General features: G+C 40.3%; 1 protein-coding gene across 2 annotated transcripts in view; it reads left to right on the top strand.

The window, feature by feature from the left end:
* ZNF385B (zinc finger protein 385B) overlaps positions 1-23049 on the top strand; it is a gene marked incomplete at its 3' end in the record, with an annotated part of 225654 nt that overhangs the window by 54238 nt on the left and 148367 nt on the right. The window contains exon 1 of one of the 2 annotated variants that reach the window (XM_081318303.1): positions 11784-11912. The exons of the other annotated variant lie outside the window; for it this stretch is intronic. Coding sequence (XP_081174429.1) covers positions 11888-11912 — 25 coding nt within the window. The 5' untranslated portion in view covers positions 11784-11887. Of the gene's footprint in view, positions 1-11783; positions 11913-23049 lie in introns of those variants that run through there. 2 annotated transcript variants of the gene reach the window in all.

Here is a 23049-nt window from a genome sequence, read left to right as displayed (position 1 = left end):
GAACTTGTTTGTTTTCATAGATTAAAAAATGTTTGGCCATTCATCCTTTGGAAGTTTCACTTTCTTTATAATTGTTTCTTATAAATGTTTGGCACGTTCTAAAATAGTCTCTACTTCCAGCTATTTTTGTTTGGTGGCACTGATAAGACATGTAAAGATCATAACCATAGCCATTCGAGCTGTCTGAAACAATAAAATTGAAATAAATAGAAATAGATGGTCTTGCTTCAAGACTATATTTGATACAGTAAGAAAATAACTTCCCATCGCCCTGTGCGCTCACACACAGAGGGCCTCCTCAGGGTGCCGTTGGCCAGACAATGTCGGCTGGCGACCCCCAGGGGGAGGGCCTTCTCTGTGGGGGCACCTGCCCTGTGGAATCAGCTCCCCGTGGAGCTCCGGATGGCCCCTGACCTCCGGTCCTTCCGTCGTGACCTTAAGACACTTCTTTTCCAACAGGCCGACCTGGACTGATGATAATGGGGTTTTAATATGGTTTTAACGTTTTATTGGTTTTAGTTGGGGCTACTTATAATTTAATTTCCTCTTAATATTTGTATCCTATTTGTATTTTATTGTTGTTAGCCGCCCTTCGGGAGATAGGGCGGCATATAAGTCCCAATAAATAAATAAATAAACATGTAATGTTGGCTCCTTGCTAATGAATTAAGTGCTAGACTGCACACTTCATTGCCCCTTCCTAGAGCAAATATTCTTCCCCTTTTTAGCCAAGAGTAAATAGCACCGGTATTAAATTTTACATGGATTTGTATCTGACAATATTTTTTTATCTCATCTTGCCATAAAAATGTTCAAGATGACCAACAACATACAAAAGATAAAAGCAGAAACAAAATTATTAAAATTTAAATGAACAACTAGTTCAGAAAAATCTTTATGGTGGTCCATGACCAGGCAATCACAACCAATAGAAACATGACACAAAGATAATGAATTTGGTCTTTAAAAGACAGTGTTCTTTTAAAGGTATTGTTGAGCATGAATGGCTCATTGTGGCAATCAACAAAGGAGATGCAGATCTGTTCTGTATGTTCCAGTTAGTATCCTACCAGTGATCTAAGATTTCCCACAATATAGAAAAAAATTTCTTACAGATCAAATCAGATTTATAAAAATATTGGATAAATACCTTAACTGGTGCTCATAATGATGCTATAGTTATAGTAAGAGCCATAGCTCAATGGTAAATATTTCATATGTTAAAATCTTCAGGATCAGTTCTTGGCATCTCAAGATAAAACCAAAAAAGATTCCTATTTGAAACTGAGGTTTGCTGCCAGCTAATGGAGGCAATACTGAAATAAATTGAATATTTGAATAAGCCATCCAGAATAAGCCACACAAAGTGGCCTTATTGGTAAGATGGGCAGTGTAAATTTAATAAACGAATAAAACTTAACAAATGCTGTAACAGACTGATAAAATAGCTTGGTATCCAGATAATCGCATCTAAGCTATGCTTCCTTGAATAAACCACACTTCACTGAGTGTACATAGCAAATTAAGACATAAATCACAATTTACCAAACACATTGGCTGGGTTCACCCAGACACTATGCCAGAGACAGTTAAACTAATTTATGGTTTAGGACAATATATGACTTGTCCAGTTAATATAAGGCAACTCTTTACTAGGGCTTTGCAGCCTACAGATTTTGCTCTAAAACATGTTTTCAGATGTAGAGAAATACAACTATAGTAACTATGTGCAATTCTTCAATGCAAATATGTTTTGCCTGCATTCCCTGCACTTTCAGAGATGTCAGCTCTTTAAGATAGACCAGGTCAGAAAACACATCAGCAATTACTATCACTCTCTGTTTTTGATACAAGGTATAATAAAAGATTCTGGAGAGCATGACAGTATTTTTCCTTTCTTCCCTTCTTCTTATACCAAGGAGTTTGTTTCTCACCCTTCTCTATTTTTCCAGGCTAATATGGTCGATGCATATTTCCTTCAAGACCATCTTCATAAATCTCTTCCACAAGGGAGCAATGTGATTTTGAGAAACGACAGAGCTGCTTTAAAAAGTTGTTGACAGGTTTACATATGCACTTCAGAAAGCAGCTTTCTGAAACCAAATGTAAAGCACTGAAGAAACCTATCTTACTTTCAATTAATTTTTTTATTTGGCGAGGAGATCTCATTTTCAGAGTTCTAGGGAGTATGTTAATAGAGACAAGACAAGAAACATATTTATTTATGTTTTTTATTCTGTCTTTATTACTTTATAAATAACTCAAGACAGCAAACATACATAATACCCCCTCCTCCTATTTTCCCCATAACAGCAACCCTGTGATATTGATGAATGAATGATATTACATGTAATTAAACTAGTGCTGTTTTACAGTGCATTCCCATCATCCCTTAACAATTTCCCTTCAGGAGATATTCTGGCTCGGGATTCTGGGAATTACAATCCCAACAGAACCAGAAAGCACCAGGTTAAGTAAAGATAGTACATAGTTCCATTAGAGCTACACATGCACACTGCTTTCTGAATCATGGACAACCATTTAATTAAAACAGTTAATAATAGCATAAGCTTTAAGTACCTGGCTCAGGTTTCAACCCAGCAGCAAACACTCTAAATAGCTTTACTCTACATCCTAAAAAGATCATTTGAAAATTGGAAAATGACAAGAGACTTAAGTATTCCATCAACATAAGAACTTGTCTCTGAATTTGAGACTGACAGATGAACAAATAAGTACATGTAATAGACCAGGGGTGTCAAACTCAATTTCATTGAGGGCTGCATCAGCATTGTGGTTGCCCTCAGGGAGCCGGGTATGTATGGCCAGGGTGGGCACGGCCTACTGGCTGGGCGTGGATGTGGCCAGCTTGATGTTGCTCATGTCAAGGGCACCTGTGAGGGCCTGGGCAGGACTGTGGTGGATCTGAGGGTCTCTGGCGGTATTGGATGGGACTGGGGTGAGCACCAGGGCATAGTCCACTAGAGGAGCCTGACCGTCCCTCTCAGGCTGTGCGGGAGGGCCCTGGATGGTGATGTGGGCTGCTCCTGCAACACCGGAACCCCACAGCCCAGCCTAGCGCAGCCCCACTTTCCCGAGGGGGCTCCCAGCTGTGCTTACCTCCTCAAGGCTGCTGCTACTGTGCTTGCTCTCTTTGGCCAGGTTGCTCATGGTGGATGCAGAAGGGCAAAGCGCGTGGGTCAGAGGAAGGCCCACTCCCTCTCCATGCAAGGAGACCTGGCTTTGTAACCAAAGCATCCTTAATGATAGGATGGGAGACCCCCAGGATAGGCCAAGAGGAGGGGACAAGGGATGGCGAAAGGGCAGCAGGGTTGGTGGTGGCCAAATGCTAAGGCAGGACTTCCCTCAGAACCTCCCTCTCTCTCATTCCAATCCCTCCCTCCCTTTCTCCCTCCCTCCCTCCCTCCCTCCCTCCCTCCCTCCCTCCCTTCCTTCCTTCCTTCCTTCCTTCCTTCCTTCCTTCCTTCCTTCCTTCCTTCCTTCCTTCCTTCCCTGCCTCTCTCCTTCTCATTCCTATCTCCTTCCTTCCTGTTTCCCTCCCTCCCTCTCTCCCTCCCTCTTTCCCATTCCCATCTCCTTCCTTCCTCTCTCCATGCCACCCGGCGGGTGGGACCCAGCCTGTGGGATGAAAGACAGAGAGATGGGAGCGTGCAGTGGCACTAGCCGAACGTTGGCAGGGGCAGGCTCCCGATCACCCTCTCCACCATGTGTTAGGGCCGGAAAGGGGAACACGGCACTCACACCGCATGCAGAGCCACAGCCTAAAACTGCCGGCGGCTGGCAACATGTGAGTCACCCCATCAAGAATAGCTGCACACCGAGCCCTGGGGTGTGAGGCTGACAGAATTCCATGGCCCGAGTGAGGATAGGCGAGGCCCAGTAAAGTGGGGCTGGTATTGGTGAGATGTGGTCCGGCAAAGCAGAGGCGAACGAGAAGAGGAGCAAAGCGGGGTGTAGCTGGGCCTGATGGGGCAAGGCCAGGAGAGGCGGTGTAGGGTGAGGCAAATGAGCTGCTGCTGTGCAGTGCCAGCCCCAAGCGCTCACTGTTTCCTGTGCGTGCTAGTGGGGGGGTGCCCAGCCGGATTGGGGTGGGCCAGGGCCAGAGCAGCAGGGGCCAGTCTCTTGTCATCTCTGGGACAGCTCCACGGGCCAAATCTGGGCACTTCATGGGTGGGATCCAGCCCACAGGCCTTGTGTTTGACATTTCTGTAATAGACCAAAACACTGGGTTGCTATTACTTACCACTTTTATTTTTAGGCGTATTTCTTTCAAATGCTTAATTAATGCCTTAGTTTTAGTGTTTAGAAAGCCAGTTTCATATTTACTTTCTTTAATAATTTTTTTCCTCTCATAAATACAACACAGTCAGGTGGAACAGGGGCTTTGTCTTATATCCAAGAGGACCACTATCAAAGTCCCCAAGCGTTGCTTACAACTAAGAAAGCTAGAGTCTCATATAGCCTCATTAGACAGATTTGTTGAAAAGAAATGTTTAGGTTTCAAAATCTTGGAAATTAACTGAGTACCTCATTTATTAAGGACAATAAAGCAGGATCTCTGTGATGCCTTTTGTCCTCTTTCTAATAGCCTCATGACTTTGAGGAAATGGTGTGGCCTGCTTTCCTAAAAAGGAAGGGACATACAGAAATTCTGTCCCTATTTGTTGATGCCTTCAAGCATTGTTGACCTTTGGCAAATGCCTAGTTTTCTTGGCAACATTTTGGAACAGAATCACCATTACCTTCTTCCTAGTGCTGTGAGTGACTGGCCCAAAATCACCCATCTGGCTGTGTGTTTAAGGCAGGTTTAAAACTCACAGTCTTCCTGTTGCTAGCCTGTTGCCTTAACTATTGCATCAAATTGACTCTCCTGCAATATTTAGCAAACTGCCATCCCCCTTCACAGACTCAAAGAAATTCATTATAATTGCACCCTTCCCCTGTCTATTGCAGGACCAACATTAAAGTGGGCATAATAGCCCTGCTGGATGCTTGTTTGTCTTCCCTTGTCTTTTAAAGAGGAAAACAGGAATATTGCAAGGAAGACACCTTATGGGCCTGTAGACAGTAACAGTCTTCCCCTCCCTCAAGAAAGGACACCAGAGATGTCAAGATAGGAACAATACAGTAGTGATAGGGAGAGAGAGGAAATGTCCAAGCAGTGGTTCTCATCCTGATGTTACTTAAGTTACTCTTCTGACATCAGTGATTGATGGTGGAAAGCAAGGATATGGTGCTTTTCTACAGGCAACATTTAATTCATAGTGACTTCAGATATAGAACATTGTATACATCACACCTTTCATGCTGAGGAAATACTGGAGTAGGATTTTGGTAGTTCCACAAGTATTGTCAGAATAAGTAATGATTTATGGCAATGAACTTTATTGAAGTCTTGGATTTTTCAGTAACATCCATGAGTTCATTTTTAGCTGGTGGTCTTTGCAGCATATTCATATGTTATAAAATCCTAATTCATCTCCGAACAGCCAGTATTCATTTCATATGAGCTAAAAATACACTTTTGGTTAGTCTTTCAATAATAGCACAGGGAAACATTAAATAGTGACCAATAGAGGCTATAATTTATAAAAAAAGAAACAGGAATGAGGAAAAAGTTCTTTAAAATGCAGTTCTGAAATTAACCTGCAGCCATTAAAATTAACAAGTGCATCACATAAAATATCTGTATTTTTGTATTGATTATCTTTTATCAATAGGAAAAATAAATAAATCCAGTAATATATTTGGGTCTTTAACTAGTTTATGTTGTGTTTTAAAATATCCACAAGATGTCAGTGCAAGCATTCATACAAAGAATGCTTTTAGTAGATTTAACCGTTTATGGCACTAGTTGGTATATTTCTCCCTGTCTTTTCCTTTAATGATTATTTGAAGAAAACAGCTGTTTGCTTAGCTAATCAAGGATAACACATTTATGTAAATGAAAAAATAAATAGGGCTGTGTTATTAACTAGATTTTAAAATCCCCCATTTGTGTTAATCTATATTAATATCAACAGGACAACTTCAGTTATGAAAAACAAAAGCTATTATCAAGTCCCATTTGATTGGGACTTCTGATATACAGGTAGTCTTTGAATTACGACCACACTTGAGTCCCAAATTTATGTTGCTAAGTGAAACATTTAAGTGAGTTTCCCCATTTTACTTTTCTTGCCAAAGTTGTTAAGTGAATCATTGCATTAGTTAAGTTAGTAACATGGTTGTTATGTGAATCTGGATTCCCCATTGACTTTGCTAGTCAGAAGGTCGCAGAAGTGGATCACATGACCCCAGCACACTGCAACCATCATAAATATGAACTGCTGGCCAAGCATCTCAATTTTGATCATGTGACCATGTAGATGCTGCAATGGTTGTAAGTGTGAAAAACGGTCATAAGTCACTATTTTCAGTGCTGTAACTTTAAATGGTCACTAAATGAACTGTTGTAAGTTGAGGACTACCTGTAAATGGTTAGCTTGGGAGACAGCTATGCCATGTGAAAAATAGTCAGCATTTTACAGAAATTCAGCTCCAGAAAATCAGGAGACAGCGTAACTATAAAGTTGTTTGATGGAGTAATTGCAGACATAACAATTAAATTGGAAGTATCGAAAGGATTTTCTGCTCATTTTCTCTAACCCCCAAATTTATCTGTGTATTTATTTACGTTGTCTATCATTGTTTCGACCATCTTGCTGGGAGGGAGGGATGAACAGGGAGACCACCAAGCAAATATCTCTTTGCGTAATACAGTTGCTCATGAGAGTTAGTCTCTCATACTTTAGGCTATTGTGGACTAAACATTTTAACTCCCCCTCTTTTAATGGTTGGATCTATATGTTTGTCCAATAGGCTAGCCTCACCCAACCCACTCAGTATGTTACACAGATAACTGAATTACATAACCAACCATAGCCTATATGGTATGAAAACCCAGCCTTTAATTCGTTTATGATTCACTATCATATGAACCTTGAAAACTGGGTTGAATAAGTCATGATAAAGTTACTCATGGTTAAGAGTGTTATGTGATCACAGTGTCTGCTGAAGAATCATTGCCTGAGAGATGTGGTTTTCTTTCCCATAATTAAAAAAAATCACTTATCTCTTTCCATTCTCCTATATATATTTGAATGTCATCCTAGTGATTTTTTCTTTTTAAGAAATATGAAAAATCATCCAGTTTGCAATCAACATTATCCAGCAATTTAGAAGCAAATATTAAAATACTCATTTCAGTTGTTTTATCTTTTATCAAAACAAAAAATGTGTCATTTGTACCAAAATAATCCACTTTTTTTGTGATACTAAATGATTAAAATGGTCATTTACTATAATTATCATTTGTAATAAGTTTTAAAACTATGCATTTAATCTTTAAACCAGATGCACAACAAAATATTTTGTAAGTATATTCAGTTATTTGGTATTGGGTTTTTTTCTTTTTAGAATCTCTGACTTTCAGCAATCTAAGCTTTTCTATATAATTAGCTGTAATTGCCTTTAAAAAATCAGTATCAAAGTGTTACTAATGCAGTAGCTCTTTTATTTGGTATTCTGAATAGTTTTTATACATAAGGATTTGAATAAGCAAATAGAATAGGCCCCATTGATCATAGGCTATAAGGAAAAATATAAAAAAAAATCTATTGCAGGTTCATTTTTTTTTGCAGAATTGAATGAAAACAGTAGGGATGAGAGATCCTTTAGACATATGCCAGGAAAGTTTTGGCAGGGTAGCTTTAAAGGTTTCTTTATGATTATTATTAATGTTCCCATACTTTTAAAACAGAAATGAAAGAAAGAGCAATACAGTTACCTTCAAAATGTCCTTTAAATAATCTACAAAGATTGTGTGGAACCAATACAAAAAGTATTATACTTAAAAGTTTAAAAACACTTCTAAAAATAAAGCTTATATTTAGGAAGAGAGAATCTACTATGCTCTCTGATCATTTGCTTTTCTTGGTTGGAGGACTTCGTGGTTTATTATCAAGATTAGCGTCTTCTATAAATGTTGCATCAGGGCAACAATTAAAAACATTCTTCATGTTTTTTATCAATATTGCATGTGTAATATCTAGTATAAAGAAATAGGCTGTATTGTGCACAGTGTTCTAAAAACAGTATTTTAGACTCTCTCATTATTATTATTTAGCATATGGGATAGGATATCAGGGAAATCTACACATGTTAGATACACAATACAGTCCTGACGGCCTACAATGCTAGTTCATTCTTCACTCATGCATTGAAGAAGATTCATTCACTTCTAGACTTTCTAGTTAACCAGAAAGTAAATGATTTTTTTTTGTTTTTATTAGGGAATAAAAGGGAGAACTAAAACAATTGAAGAACTGCAAATAGTTTACAGATGTGAATGGCAAGCCAGATAAAAACACAGAGTTTAGGAAAATGTCTATTTATAGATTTTGGAAAAGATACATGATCATATATAAAAAGAGCAAAAGTTCAAAAGGGAATAACAAAATAAATCTGTCTTCTTCCAGGTCAACATAACAAACAAATTCTAAAACAAAACCAAAAGATTAAAAACAGGAAAGCAATATTACTATATATCAAGGACTCCACAGGCTAAGTTTGAATAAATAAAAACTCACATCGATATTAAAAAGCCTGTTGTTCTCCATGCAGTCTGCTTCAGTTTTGTGCCTATGTGGAAGAAAAGCTGCAACCAAGTTTGAGATTGCAAGGTAGAAAATCCATCTGGTATTGGAATTGCATTTAAATATTTTCAAAGTGTATAAAAAGGTGATTTGGTTTGACACCTGAAATTAATTTTACTATGAACAATTAATTCATATGGACCTTCAATCAAATCTCTTTTCAAATGGAATCATTTTGACACTTCATATAGCCCAAGTGGGTTTGATTTATATTCTCCAATTTTGTCTTTGAAAAGTAGGTTACTGAGAGATTGTCCTAAGATTACCAGTGAATAATATAGGAAAGTGACTCTCTGTTTCTAATCTTTTGTTCTAATCAATGCACTAGATGCCAGTTGTCCCATTAATTATACCTTCTAAGTATAAATGTTAAGGTTGTACAGGGATAATGTTTTGTATACAACACCAGAGAACTGCCAGTTCCCAACTTAATCCACAAACTTGGGAGTTGTATAGACCTGTCTAGTTTTCTAATTTTAATTTATAATTCTATTCTTTCAACTATCTAAGGTCACAGATCAAATTGATATATTCTAAGTGGAAACTGTATTTGAGAAGAAGTATATTTTGATAGGTAGCTTGTACTATGTACTATGCCTAAATCCTGTTGACTTGAGAAGCATTTAGATCACGTGGGGAATGATGGCCCATTTATGACTTGTGGACTTCAACTCCCAGAATTCCTGAGCCAGCCAGCCAATCCCTGGCTTAACCCTGAAGTACATACTGTATATTCACTTCTATTGGATTACTAGATATGTGTGATTAAGCAATTGTGTCTTTTCAGGAATCTGTAGTTTTAAAATACTAAATGGATATAATAATCTGGATGTATTTATTGTGATGCTTATAATGAGGATGGAGAGGGGGGGAAGAGACATTAAAATTTACAAGGTGCTTTATTCCAGAATAAATAAGATAATGGTATATTTAAACACAGTAAAGAGGAAAAAGGGCTATGATTTATTAAGAATAGATAATAGATAAATCGGATCTGTTAATTTAAGGTGGCAAGTTGAGTGATTTAATGGAGACAATTTCATCAATAAATACTGAAAGAGATGAAGTCTGGAGAAAGTAGTAGGAAAGCAAGACAGCTAATTAGTTTTCCTATGGAAGCTAGTAATATGTGAAGTAAGAAAGAGGCAGAAAATTAGGACCAAGTACAGAATGAAATGCAGAAAATAATTGGGCCTATAGTACAAGTTAGGAAGATAAAATGCAGAGAAGGACTGTTGAAATTTAAATGAAGAAGAGCAGTTAGATCTGGCATGTCAAACACACAGCCCATGGGCCAGATGCGGCCCGCGCAGGTGACACCCACCCCAGCCCCACAGGGGCAAATCAAGTCCCAATACAGCCCGTGATGCAATCGGGTTTGACACCCCTGAGTTAGATAATTTGATTTTTCCTTGGCATACGCTTAGCAACTTGGGGATACATACCAAATGGAGTCATGAAAATACACGCCACGTTTGCTAGAACAGTGGAGCATTTGCTGAGGAAAGGGATAAAAGTAAAGAAAAAAACCTAGAAAGAGGTCAGACGCTGGAGATAAAAGAATGGAAATAAACTTCAAGAAAGATATTGGATTGTAGGTCATAGTACAAGTAAAATGTTGAGTGGTGCAAACAGTGAGATGGGGAGGATGTATTAAAAGTGACAGTGTGATGTTCAAACAAGAAAAAAAAATCCATAAGGGAAAGAGCCAACCGTATAGTTCTTAAAGATCAATGGAGTGACCATGTCAGGAAGTGGTAGAAATGAAAATTGGGTGGAAATGTAACTTGAAGACGAGAGGTAGCTAGCTTTTTCTTGAAGATTAAAGTCACAAGGGAACACTCTGGATGTGTTATGAAAGAAAGCAAAAGCTAACAACTCAGACAATATGGAAGAAAAAGCCCAGGAGAATGACATAGCAACAAAGCGCTGCCAGAGAGAATACAAAGGGACAGAATGAGTGCCAAAGATTTAAGAAGCAATCAAAAGCTGAAACATACAGGTGGCCTCCGATTTCCCCCTTCTGTTTGTTGGTTTCTGGAAACAAACAAACAAACCCAAAGAGCTCTGAGAAGAGAGCAGCAGTGAGGGCAGTTTCCAAAGAGAGGGCATCTTTTGGTGTCAAAAAGAAATTTGTTACACAGTTAGCGTAACTGTTTTGTGCAAAGGCATCGTGAGCTGAAGCAGCTGCAGCGAATGAAAGGTGGTGGATGAGTGACGGTAACCATGCTAGAGGCAACAAGGAACAGGCTGAGACAAGGGACTAAGGGTGAAATGATTAGAAATCTGAAGAGAACATGAAGTGACCTACGTCAAAAGAGAGAAGAGCAACAGGGCAGAAAGTAAGCATTTTAAAGGTGCAGGTCTGAAGCGTCAGATGCCTAAATTTACCCAGTCAATAATCCATAGTGGGACTACAGTTTTCCACGTCCATTTATGTCTTTTGAGGGAGACATGGAGGAGGCTTTCAAGCTATTTTATGCCAGCAGGATATAACCAGTGTTTCCTTTCTGAGCATGTGTTGTGCATTTTCATATAAACCGGGGGGGGGGAACCACAGTCAACATGTCATTTTTCATTTTTAAATCAAGCCCAATAATACATATTAACATATTGACTATGAATGCTCTGTCTCCCTGTAGAAAATTTAGCTCTAATTTTAACACTCACACACTTTAAGAAAGATGATTCTTTATGGTTTGAAGCTATCTCTGTAGAGCCATTTCGTAATAATCTGCCTTGCTTGAATCTGATCACTGCAGTTGATTCCATGCATTGATAATGAAGCCTGAAGATTGTTCATTTCTCAGCATAAATCCACTCCAAAGACCTTCTACTTTAACTGTGCTGTGTGTGTGTACTTCAGTACAAGTGAATGTGTGGAACTAAAATTGCTGCGATTTCTTTACAAATGACTCAGTATGCTTGTCCTTCCCTAAAATGCTGCCAGCGTGTAAAGGATTTTCAATGAGCAGTGCAAATAAGCCAGCAGTGGAGAAGGTTTGAAGCTGCACTGGTATAACAGTTTCCTGCCACACAGATGATCAGGGCTGGAGATCCAGGTCTCTGTAGTATCCAACCCATCTTCTGTTGCTGGTCACATATTGGAAGTTTTGAATTTCTAGCCTGGTTTCTTTTACAAGCTGGATATTTAGCACTACAGTACCATCATGTGGAGTGGACTTCCTAGCAGAGGTGAGCAATGCTTTTTTTAAAAATATAAACATTACAAAATTCTCATTTCAAAAGGAAATGCATCCTTGTAATCTTCACATGTTTGAGAGTAGAATTTTGTTTCTCATCTGTGCCAAAAGAACACCAAGGCTTAAGAAAAACTGTGTGGAAAAACAGGTTATTATTTTTCTGATTATAACTAATAATGCATTGCAAATGCAATTCTATGTAATGGGTTGTCTCCTCTATGTTGCTGGTGTAGTATTTATTATCAAAATAGTCATTATGAATTTCAAATACATTAACACGCGTCTATTGATACAATATGACAAGCTGATGATTAACTAATGAGGCTAATTAATCAACACTGTGATTATATACTTGTGGTCAGAAAACAAACTGCAGAGCATAAAATCCTATTTATAAGAAGCTTGACTTAAACTATAAATGGCAAATGTGCCTTTCAGCTAATGAAGTAAAAGCAAAAACAATATACCCGCGTGATATGTATCTGATTTTGTCAGTATTAAAAAATACGATCTGTCATATATGGGACAACCTCTAGTAATTTTGTTTGCAATGATAACTTGTTTTATAAGAGGCATAAAATTCCTGTAACTCCTGCCTAACAACACTTTAATTAAATATGACATTTAAAGGTTGCAAATCTTACATTGCTGGTAATAATCTCTGGAATTCACAATATCGGTCCCTTAAGTTTAAAAACATGTCAGAGGATTAAGTTGTGTTTACATGTCTAAAAAGTTCTGGCCAATCATTTTAGTTTGTAAATTATTCACCAAATCTTTATTTGCTTGCTTATCATAGTTGAAATGGCTATTCCTCTTTGGATATTTGTTTTAGTAATGGGTGGTAATATCCAATAGGAAAGAAAAAACATTTCTTCTTCCAGAATGAATGGTAACTCTGCAGTCCTTTCATGAGAACCTCAGCCATCTCAGACCTTTTGCTGTAAATTTATTCACCAGACAGTTGTTTTTATAGCTTTCCACCCCAGAGTTATGGAAAAGAATGTATATGTTTGACAGAAGATTCGAGAATTTCTATTTACTAACAGTACATGTAAAGCATGGCTACCCGGCAGAAAACCTGTTTCTATTTAGCCAATCTGTCTTTGCAAGTCCCAGGGCCACTATCTTGCTAGAAGCCACTGTGTGCTTTTGAAAGCATGAAATTAGTTTCATATACTGAGCACATGGTTTCTCATTTAGTAGTTCTTTTTATGGAAATGGCCAATTTATGGTTCACTGCCAGAACTTTTGTCTTCTGTCAAAGCTGATAGCTTCTGCTAAGGTGTCCATGAGAGATACTAAAAAATGAGAAGAGTTAAATGGAAAAGGGAGAAAACTCTAATTAGAACTAAGAAAGGTATAATGGACTTAAAGATTTATTTCGGAATGTTATTTGGATATGCCTTTTTTTCTCATCAATGCCTGAATTTTATGAACATTAATAAAACTTGCAGGGAACTTTACTGCATGCGAGGAGTCTTTAAGATTGACTTTTAAGCTAATGAAAAACTATTCTGTTATACTTTTCCTTATGTTAATTTTTCAAAGGAAAGATATAAAACTACAGTCATTCTTATTTTATTCTGAATTGGATACAATATGCAATAGAGCTAATATATTTATAACTGTGAATTCAGTGTTTCTTTTTATCAGACAGTCATTGATAATAGTAATCTAATGCTTCAAGACTGTCATAATTGTAGCATTACTCTTATTGAGAGTAAGCTGCATATATTAATTTGCATAAAATTATCAATTAAACAACAAAGTCAATGAATACAAATTTCAAGCAATAAAAATGGTATTTTTGCTCTATTTACACAATATACTGTACTAGTAACAATGTGTTATTCATAACTCATGTATTAAAGAGATTTGTTAGATATTTGTTCCTTCAGACATGTTGGTTTTCTGGGATAGTTAATAGTATATGTACTAGGTGTAGTGGTAGTGGTAATTCCTGAAGAAATTTAACTTAAAGATGATTGGGGGACTGGAGGCTAAAACATATAGGGAACGGTTGCTGGAATTGGGTATGTGTAGTTTAATGAAGAGAAAGACGAGGGGTGACATGATAGCAGTGTTCCAATATCTCAGGGGCTGCCACAAAGAAGAGGGAGCCAAGCTATTCTCCAAAGCACCTGAAAGCAGGACAAGAAGCAATGGATGGAAACTAGTCAAGGAGAGAAGCAACCTAGAACTAAGGAGAAACTTCCTGACAGTTAGAACAACTAACCAGTGGAACAACCTGCCTCCAGAAGTGGTGAATGCTCCAACACTGGAAGTTTTTAAGAAGAGACTGGACAGCCATTTTTCTGAAATGGTATAGGGTTTCTTGCCTTAGCAGGGGGTTGGACTAGATGAGATTCCAAGGTCCCTTCCAATTTTTTATTATTATTATTATTATTATTATTATTATTATTATTATTATTATTATTTTAATTTTTAATCAGTTACATTTCTTTAATGTTTAAATAATGCAACTGTTTCAGCAAATGTTGAATTAATATAGTGTAAGAATGTATACATATGTATATACTGTTCATATTTATATGAACAGTATAGAGTATATATGTACAGGTAGTCCTTAACTTACATAATTGAGCTCAAAACCACAATTGTTAAGTGAATCGCTGCAGTTATTAATCTGGCTTCCCCATTGGCTTTGCTTGTCAGAAGGTCGGAAACATAACCCTGAGACATTGCAATTGTCATAAATATGAGTCAGTTGCCAAGGGTCTGAATTTTGATCATGTGATCATGGGGATGCCGTAATGGTCATGTGCAAAAAACAGTCAAGTCACATTTTTCAATGTCATCGTAACTTTAAACAGGCAATAAATGAACTGTTACAAGTTGAGGACTACCTGTACATATACATACCATGTTTTCCCAAAAGTAAACCCTACTCAAAAAGTAAGCCCCAGCTGATTTTTTGGGGGGCCCCAATATAAGCCCTACCCTGAAAGTAAGCCCTAGTGTGGGGCGGGGCAGCCCAGATCTGTGCGACAGCCAGAGCGCCCAACCCCTTCCGCCAGGCTGCCAGGGCCCTTTGCCAGCAGCCGCCGGTGAAATCAGCTACCACTGCCCCCCACCCTCTCCATCCCACCATCTGCTTGCCTGCGGCTGCAACAAACCAAACCCTTGGCAAGCACCAGACTCTGCTCGCCCTGCCTGCTGGCCCTACTGCTGCTGGAACATTTCACAGCTGCATCGGGTGCCGTGTGGCAGCCAAGTAGCTGCCCGTGCTGCTTCTGCCTTGTGGGGCTCTTAGCCCTCCTGGCTGTGCTGCTCTAGGCTGTCCTGCTGGGCTGCTCCTGCCTGGCACAGGGCAAGTGGCCCAGATCTTGAGTGCTGCCCCGCCACCTGCCTGCCAGGGCTCTTTGTCAGTGGCCAGTGAAACTGCGCCGGCCACGCCTTTGGGCTGATTAAGCGCAAGCCTGCACGCCTACTCGGTGGTGCAGGTGCCTGGCTAAGGGCTGAACCTGGTGCTTTTTGGGTCCTGGTGGGCACTGCAGTTCTCGTGCCAGCTGGGCGCTTTTGGCCTCTACCGGCTGCTCCCACTGGATCGCTTTCCGCCCAGCAGGCTGCTGCTGCTGCCGCCATGAGGTGAGGCAGGTGGTAGGGGGGTGGAGTTGCTTCCTTCTGCCTGCCAGACACTTGCTGAAACCGCGCAGGATAAGGTTGCCATGCCTGCCCCCGCCCAGATGCCCTCACCACCCCCAATCATTTTTTTACCATACTAACCTGCCTTTCAGATGCATTGCATTTTTTCGTTTGCTTCTCAGCCTTAGCGGCATGTTTGTGGGACAAAAAAAAGTTCAGACTTTCTAACGTCTTCTGAGATCTCACGGCCGATCCAGCGGGAGCAGCCTGTAGAGGCCAAAAGCACCCAGCTGACATGAGAGCTGCAGCACCCGCCAGGGCCCAAAGAGCGCCCGGTTCAGCCCTTAGGCTGGTGCCCGTAGCACCGAGGAGGCGTGCAGGTTGGTGCTCAAGCAGCCCAAAGGTGGAGGTGTGGCTGGCACGGTTCTACCGGCAGCCACTGGCGAAGGACCTTGGCAGGCTGGCAACGGGGTGGCACTCCGGATCTGGGCCAACTCGCCCCGTGTCCGGCTCAGCCCTTTCAGCTGCAACTCACCACGGCCGCACTGGTACCATACTTGGTCCGCCACCAAGCTCTCACCGCCGCGATGCTTCTCCACTCCATGCACAGGCCCTACCCCACTCCTGCGCGCTCATGGCCTACTGGTACAGGTCCCGCAAAAAGTAAGCCCTCCCCGAAAGTAAATCATAGTGCTTCAGAGCCCAAAAGAAAGTAAGACAGGGTCTTACCTTTGGGGAAACACAGTATGCATTCACCCACCATCCACCCAAAAGTCTGGACAAACTGCGTCAATGACACCTTTGTGATCATCAAATGCTCCCAAATTGAAGAAACACACCACCTGTTCAATAACATATTCACTGGGAACAAATACACATGCAAAGAGGAAACAGACAACAGACTCCCATTCCTCGACATCAACATAAAGAGACTAGACAGTGGAGAATTAGAAACCCACGTCTACTGCAAACCCACACACACAGACCAGATCCTTGAGCTTCGCAAGCAACCATTCCACTACACGCAAAAGAAGGTGTGTCCAGACTCTCTTCAGAAGGGCCAGGACACTGCAGCACGACAATACTAAGCAAAGCAGAAATAAATGGCTGCTGGACATCTTTTTCCTTAACGGCTATCCAGATAACTTCATATTCCAACACATAGCACCCAAACCACAACACACGACACAGCCAACCACCACATAAAAACTAACCCTACCATATGCAAAATGACAGCCAGAATTATCCAACCCCTAGGAACAGCAATAGCCCACAAACCCACAGCCACACTCTGCCAGAAATTATCCAGAATCAAAGACAAGATACAGAAGGATGAATGAAACAAAGTAATCTACAAAACCAACTGTAACCATTACAACCAGTTCCATGTGGGGCAAACATCATGTCAATTAAAAAAGAGGATCCACGAACACCGGCTGGCAGTCAAACGCCACTATGCCAAATCCTTAATCTCTACCATACTGACACCAAACAGCACCAGTTTGATTGGAGCAACACAAAAATCATAGGCCACACTTCCACTCACCCCCCCACGCACATGAGTTCATCGAAGCCTGGCACTCCATAAGCCAGTAATGGTGAACCTTTTAGAGACTGAGTGCCCAAACTGCAACCCAAAACCTACTTAATGTATCGTCGGGTGGCCGTGGCCCATTGGGTGGGTGTGACCAATTGGGTGGGCATGGCCCATTGAGTGGGCATTGCTGTGATGGTAACGGCAGACTGGGTGGGACTAAAAAATTCAATCAATCCCAACTTTGCGAGATCTTTTTTTTTCCCCTTGAGAAGTTGAAATTAATTGATTGAACCTTTTTTTTTTTTGCACACAGCTGTGGAGGCCTAAAGCGAAAAGGTTTTATAAAACCCAGCTGAAGGCCTAGGACTGGGGTGACGGCGCGCGTGCCCACAGAGAGGGCTCTGCGTGCCGCCAGTGGCACGCGTGCCATAGGTTCGCCACCATGGCCATAAGCAATTCCTTCAACAGACACATCAACCTACAACCACTTTATGAACCCCTCAGAATCCAAATCAACCGCACATCTAACCAGAGAGAGCACCAACCCTCAAACAACCCACACAAGCCCCCTTTCCTCCAGCAGTTTACCTCCCAACGGCCCTGACCTGATGTAACCTCATCACAAGACCCATCATAAGCCTCTCACTGATGACTCACACCTGACCCATAAAAGACTATCACTTGACACGCCTACACCTTAAGCCCTTATAAACTGAAGAACACTGACACTGACATCCTGTTGTGGCCCCGACCCCTGCGCCTGTCCTAACCGAGGAAGAGGACTCTGAGGATGATGGGGAGGAACTGGCAAGGCCTCCCTCTCCGGGGCCCTCCTCTCTGGCAAGGCCTCCGTCTCCAACTGGAGGCCAAGAGGAACAGCCGGGGAGCAGCCAGGTTGGGAGGGTGCTCGAACAGCTGCAGCAGTCTAGCGAAGATGAGTCATGGCTAGACCCTCGAGAAAGACGCAGGGCCAAGTGTCTGCAGCAACGTAGGTTGGGTAGGAGGGCCAGGGAGTAGCTGAGTCATTGAGCCACACCCCATAAGGTATAAAGGGGGTGTGGCTGCTCTCAGAACTTTGTGACAAACAATAGTTAAAACAACTTCTGGTCACATCTTTGGAACTCTGCTTCGTGTTTGAAACCCTGGTCTGAATTTTTGGCAATGCTTCTGTACATCTGCTACTGGACTGTTTACTTGGACGTTATCTCATTCCAGCTGAGGTTTGAGGTAACGAGCCTATTTTGCTGCCAAGGCCTTATCAGAAGGCAATTAACTAAAGTCTGTAGAATTAACTCTTGCTAGTCTTGCCTGTTTGTACTCCGGGAGGGGGCAACAGAACACATCCCCTAAAGCAGGGGTGTCAAACTGCCGGCCCGCATGCCAGATGTGTCATGAAGAAACCGCGCCCACCCCATTGCCGGCAATGGAGAAAAAGCTCCAATACGTCGCGCGACGTCATGTGACGGTGCAAGTTTGACATGTCTGCCCTAAATTCCACTGCAGATGTTACCTAGCCTGGTAATGAAACATTCAGAAACCAGCCCACAAGCATTGGAGAACAAACCTTCACCCTCATATATACATATGCATATATACATACATATCAAGAGATACTTAGTTGGATAATAGAGCTGCAAACAGCCTTCCTTCTTTCCACCATTAAAGAAAGTGTAAAATGGCCTTAGCATAATATTGAAAAAATCACTTTACACTATATTCTTCTTTCTATGGGCAAATAATATAAGTATGCATAAAGCTTATTCAGGTCCATATGCTTTCAAATAAACCTCATAAGAGCAGTTGCACCTTACACTGAATTCTAGCAGACTGATTTAAACAATTGGCCTAATACAAATTTTGAATAAGCCAAAATACGAATTGTTTGATTTTGATTTAACATGCGAATCTGATAGTGGTGGTTTGTAAAATGTGATTAAATGGCTTAGTGTGATTTTCAAACCCAGCTCATTCTGTTTAGTTTGGAAACCATGAGCATAGTGAAGCTCAGTCATTTTGTTATGTGTAAACAAAGACTGCTTTCCCTTTGAGTTGCTATAATATTAAGCAAATATTATTGCTATTATGTTGAGTTTGAATCTATAGGGCATCAGATTGGAGCAATGATTTTACTTGTGATGAAATTTAACAGACAATGCAGTGAGATGAAGACCTCCCTGTAGATAGTCATTTCCACATTGTCACTTGTAATATTTATTATTTGTGGGATCTTGTTTCTTGAAAATTAGTTTAGCAATAGAACAAGTAAGATTGTTTTTCTATCATTTACTTTAGATATGTGGAAATAAAAAACCTCAATAATGAGTTAAATATATGTATGAGAATTTTTCCATCCCATCACTACATCAGTCTTCTATGCTTGATCATAGCCTCTCTAGGTTGCAAATGATGTATAGTTTATCCTTAAATGGTTTTGTTTGAGGAATAACATGCTTCAGAACAGGAATATCTTGTATAGTGCAAAGAAAAACAAAGATAGCTCTTTTTTGCTTTACATATAAAAATTAATTATCTAGAATATACAATAGGAGAAAATTCGGTTCTGCCTAACATGTCTGTATCTTCCAAGTTATTGTCAATAATTTATAATCCAACTAAATGAATGCTTATTGGGACAAATATTTCACTGATCAGATAAAGACTTAGTCTTCATCTCAAAACTTTGCATAAGATTACAATTTCAGTCAACATTTAATTCAGTGTTTCTCTGGTCTTTCCCAGTGTTTGCCAATGCATGTTTTGAAAATAAGTATCACCAGAATTTTGGATTGCTGGCAATTCAGATTTCAGAAAGACATTTTAATATTTACTTTTACACCAGAAGATCACCAGGTATTTTTTTTAAAAAATACTGTGTTAATCTGTTTCTGACAGAGCACAGGCTTTTTCCAAATGTAAGAAGCAAATGATACTAAAAAGATAATACCCAGAGAAACTTAATTGCAGTTAGGATGAATAGTACTTGACCAGTTGGATTAATGTGTGACTTCATAAAAGAAAATCTGTCTGTCTGTCTCTCTCTCTCCCACACGCACACACACACACAGAGAGAGAGAGTTCTAGCATATTTTTGTGATACTAATATTACATTATTTATTTATTTAAATTTATTATAGCTGCCCACTTGGCTCCCCAGTGACTTACAAATACATTTTTTTTAAAAAAAAATACAACACGACAAATAGCCCAGACTACAACACTGATAACAATAAGAAACTAGGACAGGACCCCGCCACAAACAGGCTTGAGACAACAATTGCATTTTAAGAGCTTTTCAGAACTCCAGGAGAAGATGCTGTCTGTGTTTCTGAGGAGTACTGTTCTGGAGGGTGAGGGCTGTTTTGTAAGATGACAGTGTTTGATAGAAAGGAACCTGGTGCATGCCTAATCTGCTAGAATGTACTGGGCAAGTAGAAACAATTGGTGATAGTTGATTCTGCAGATATTCAGGCCTTATGCCATAAAGCTTTATAGGTAATGACCAACACTGTGAATTGCACCTGAAAATGGATTGGCAACCAATGCAGCTTGTCTAGCAGTTGTAACACATGGGCCTACCGAGAAGTTCATTACTGTCAGCCCTTCAAGGTAGATGAGGCTAGGAATCCAATATTATGTGCATCAGTATTATTTTTATTGTAAAGCTATGGTGGTAGAATCTTGCCAGTTTGAATGCACTTTCCCCTCTCCCTGTATATTCATGATTGTCTTGTTTGAGACATTTACTTTTATCTAACTATTAGTGGCTTTTCCTCTTAACCCCTCCCCCCAAGGCCATTCCCTCCACAATTACTTCTTGGGATGCTGTATTTTGAACCAGCTGTAGCTTCTGGATGGTCTTCAAAGGCAGCCCCACATAGAGCATATTGCAATAATCTAGCGGTGGGATGACCAGGGCACAACTGACTCCTTGAAGAACCTACTACAGTAGTTGAGGAAGGGGAGCCTCTGGTACATAAAATGAACCTGTAGAAAAGTCCTTCTGGCCACAGGTGCCATTTAGTAGCTGTAAGTCCAGAAGCATTCTCAGGTTGCTTATCGGTCTAGAATGGGGAAGTGCTCTCCTAGCTTTGACCAATGATGGAAAGACCCTTGACTCTAGGGGACCAAACAGCCACAGTCACTCAGGCTCGCCAGGATTGAGTTGAAGTCTCTTCCTTCCCATCCAGACCTGAAGAGCCTCATTGGTTATTGTCATGGCTGTGTATCTTCTTTGCACATGCAAAACATCACAAGTAAAATCATAGAAGGAAATGATGTCAAATAAGTAAAAATAATTTCAGCAAAGATAAGTTAATACTTAAATTTGATTTTTTTTTCCCCATTACATTTAAAGTAAACTGGAATATAATGTTAAAAATCACTTTAAAATGGAGAGGATGGGAAGCTATACACAAATGCAACTATAATTGTTACTTTATTTGCTAGTTTGGTATTTTAATGAGTAATAGTAATACCTTAATTTCTACAGAACTTTCAGTAGTTTAATGAATGACCCCTGAACTTTGTAATTAGCAGCTTGCTTGCTTATGCGCCATCTACCCAATGTCTACTCTTAAAGACACATAGGTAGATTTTCTCTAGGACAATTTGTCTCCAACCCAATCTTTCAGGTGATTTTCCTGTAAAATACAGAGATGATTTACCATTGTCATCTCCCATGTATTATGAAATGATGCCTTTGTCATTGTCACTAAAGTACTTATCTGCCTTTAACATCTTCCCATTTTGCTACTATCCAATATAAGTACCCCTTCAGAGAAACCAAGATATGACCGGCTTCAAATATGTAGTACATTTTGTTTCCTTTCTTGCCATAGCCACTCAGAAAGGAAATCTATCATTTGGTACTCACTGAAATGAGAAATGTAGTTAACTTTTTGTTGTTAGTTGCGAAGTCGTGTGACCCATCGCGACTCCATGGACAACGTTCCTCTAGGCCTTCCTGTCTTCTACCATCTTCTGGAGTTCATTTAGGCTCACGCCTATTGCTTCAGTAACTCCATCCAGCCACCTCATTCTCTGTCGTCCCCTTCTTCTACTGCCCTCAACCTTTCCCAGCATTAGGCTCTTCTCCAGTGAGTCCTTCCTTCTCATTAGGTGGCCAAAGTATTTGAGTTTCAACTTCAGGATCTGGCCTTCTAAAGAGCAGTCAGGGTTGATCTCTAGGACTGACCGGTTTGATTGCCTTGCAGTCCAAGGGACTCGCAGGAGTCTTCTCCAGCACCACAGTTCAAAGGCTTCAATTCTTTGGCGCTCAGCCTTTCTTATGGTCCAATTTTCACAGCCATACATTGCAACTGGGAAGACCATAGCCTTGACTACACACACTTTTGTTGGCAGAGTGATGTCTGCTTTTTAGTATGCTGTCTAGATTTGCCATGGCTTTCCTCCCCAGGAGCAAGTGTCTTTTAATTTCTTGGCTGCAGTCCCCGTCTGTGGTGATCTTGGAGCCCAGAAAAATAAAATCTGTCACTACCTCCATTTCTTCCCCATCTATTTGCCAGGAATTGAGAGGGCCGGATGCCATGATCTTGGTTTTCTTAATGTTTAGTTTCAACCCACTTTCCTTCTTCACCCGCAACAAAAGCCTCTTTAGTTCCTCTTCACTTTCTGCCATTAGAGTGGTATTATCTGCATATCTTAGGTTGTTGATATTTCTCCCGTCAATCTTAATTCCAACTTTTGATTCATCTAGCCCTGCCTTTCTCATGATGTGCTCTGCATATAAGTTAAATAGGCAGGGTGACAGTATACAGCCTTGCCGGACTCCTTTCCCAATTTTGAACCAATCAGTGGTTCCGTGTCCAGTTCTCACTGTTGCTTCTTGAGCCACATATAGGTTTCTCAAGAGAGAAATAAGATGGTCTGGTACTCCCATCTCTTTAAGAACTTGCCACAGTTTGTTGTGATCCACACAATCAAAGGTTTTAGCATAGTCAATGAAGCAGAAGTAAATGTTTTT

The sequence above is a fragment of the Vipera berus genome (genome assembly GCF_964194415.1).
Source record: "Vipera berus genome assembly, chromosome: 1".
NCBI lineage: Eukaryota > Metazoa > Chordata > Lepidosauria > Squamata > Viperidae > Vipera > Vipera berus.
This window is presented reverse-complemented; position numbering and strand designations above follow the sequence as displayed.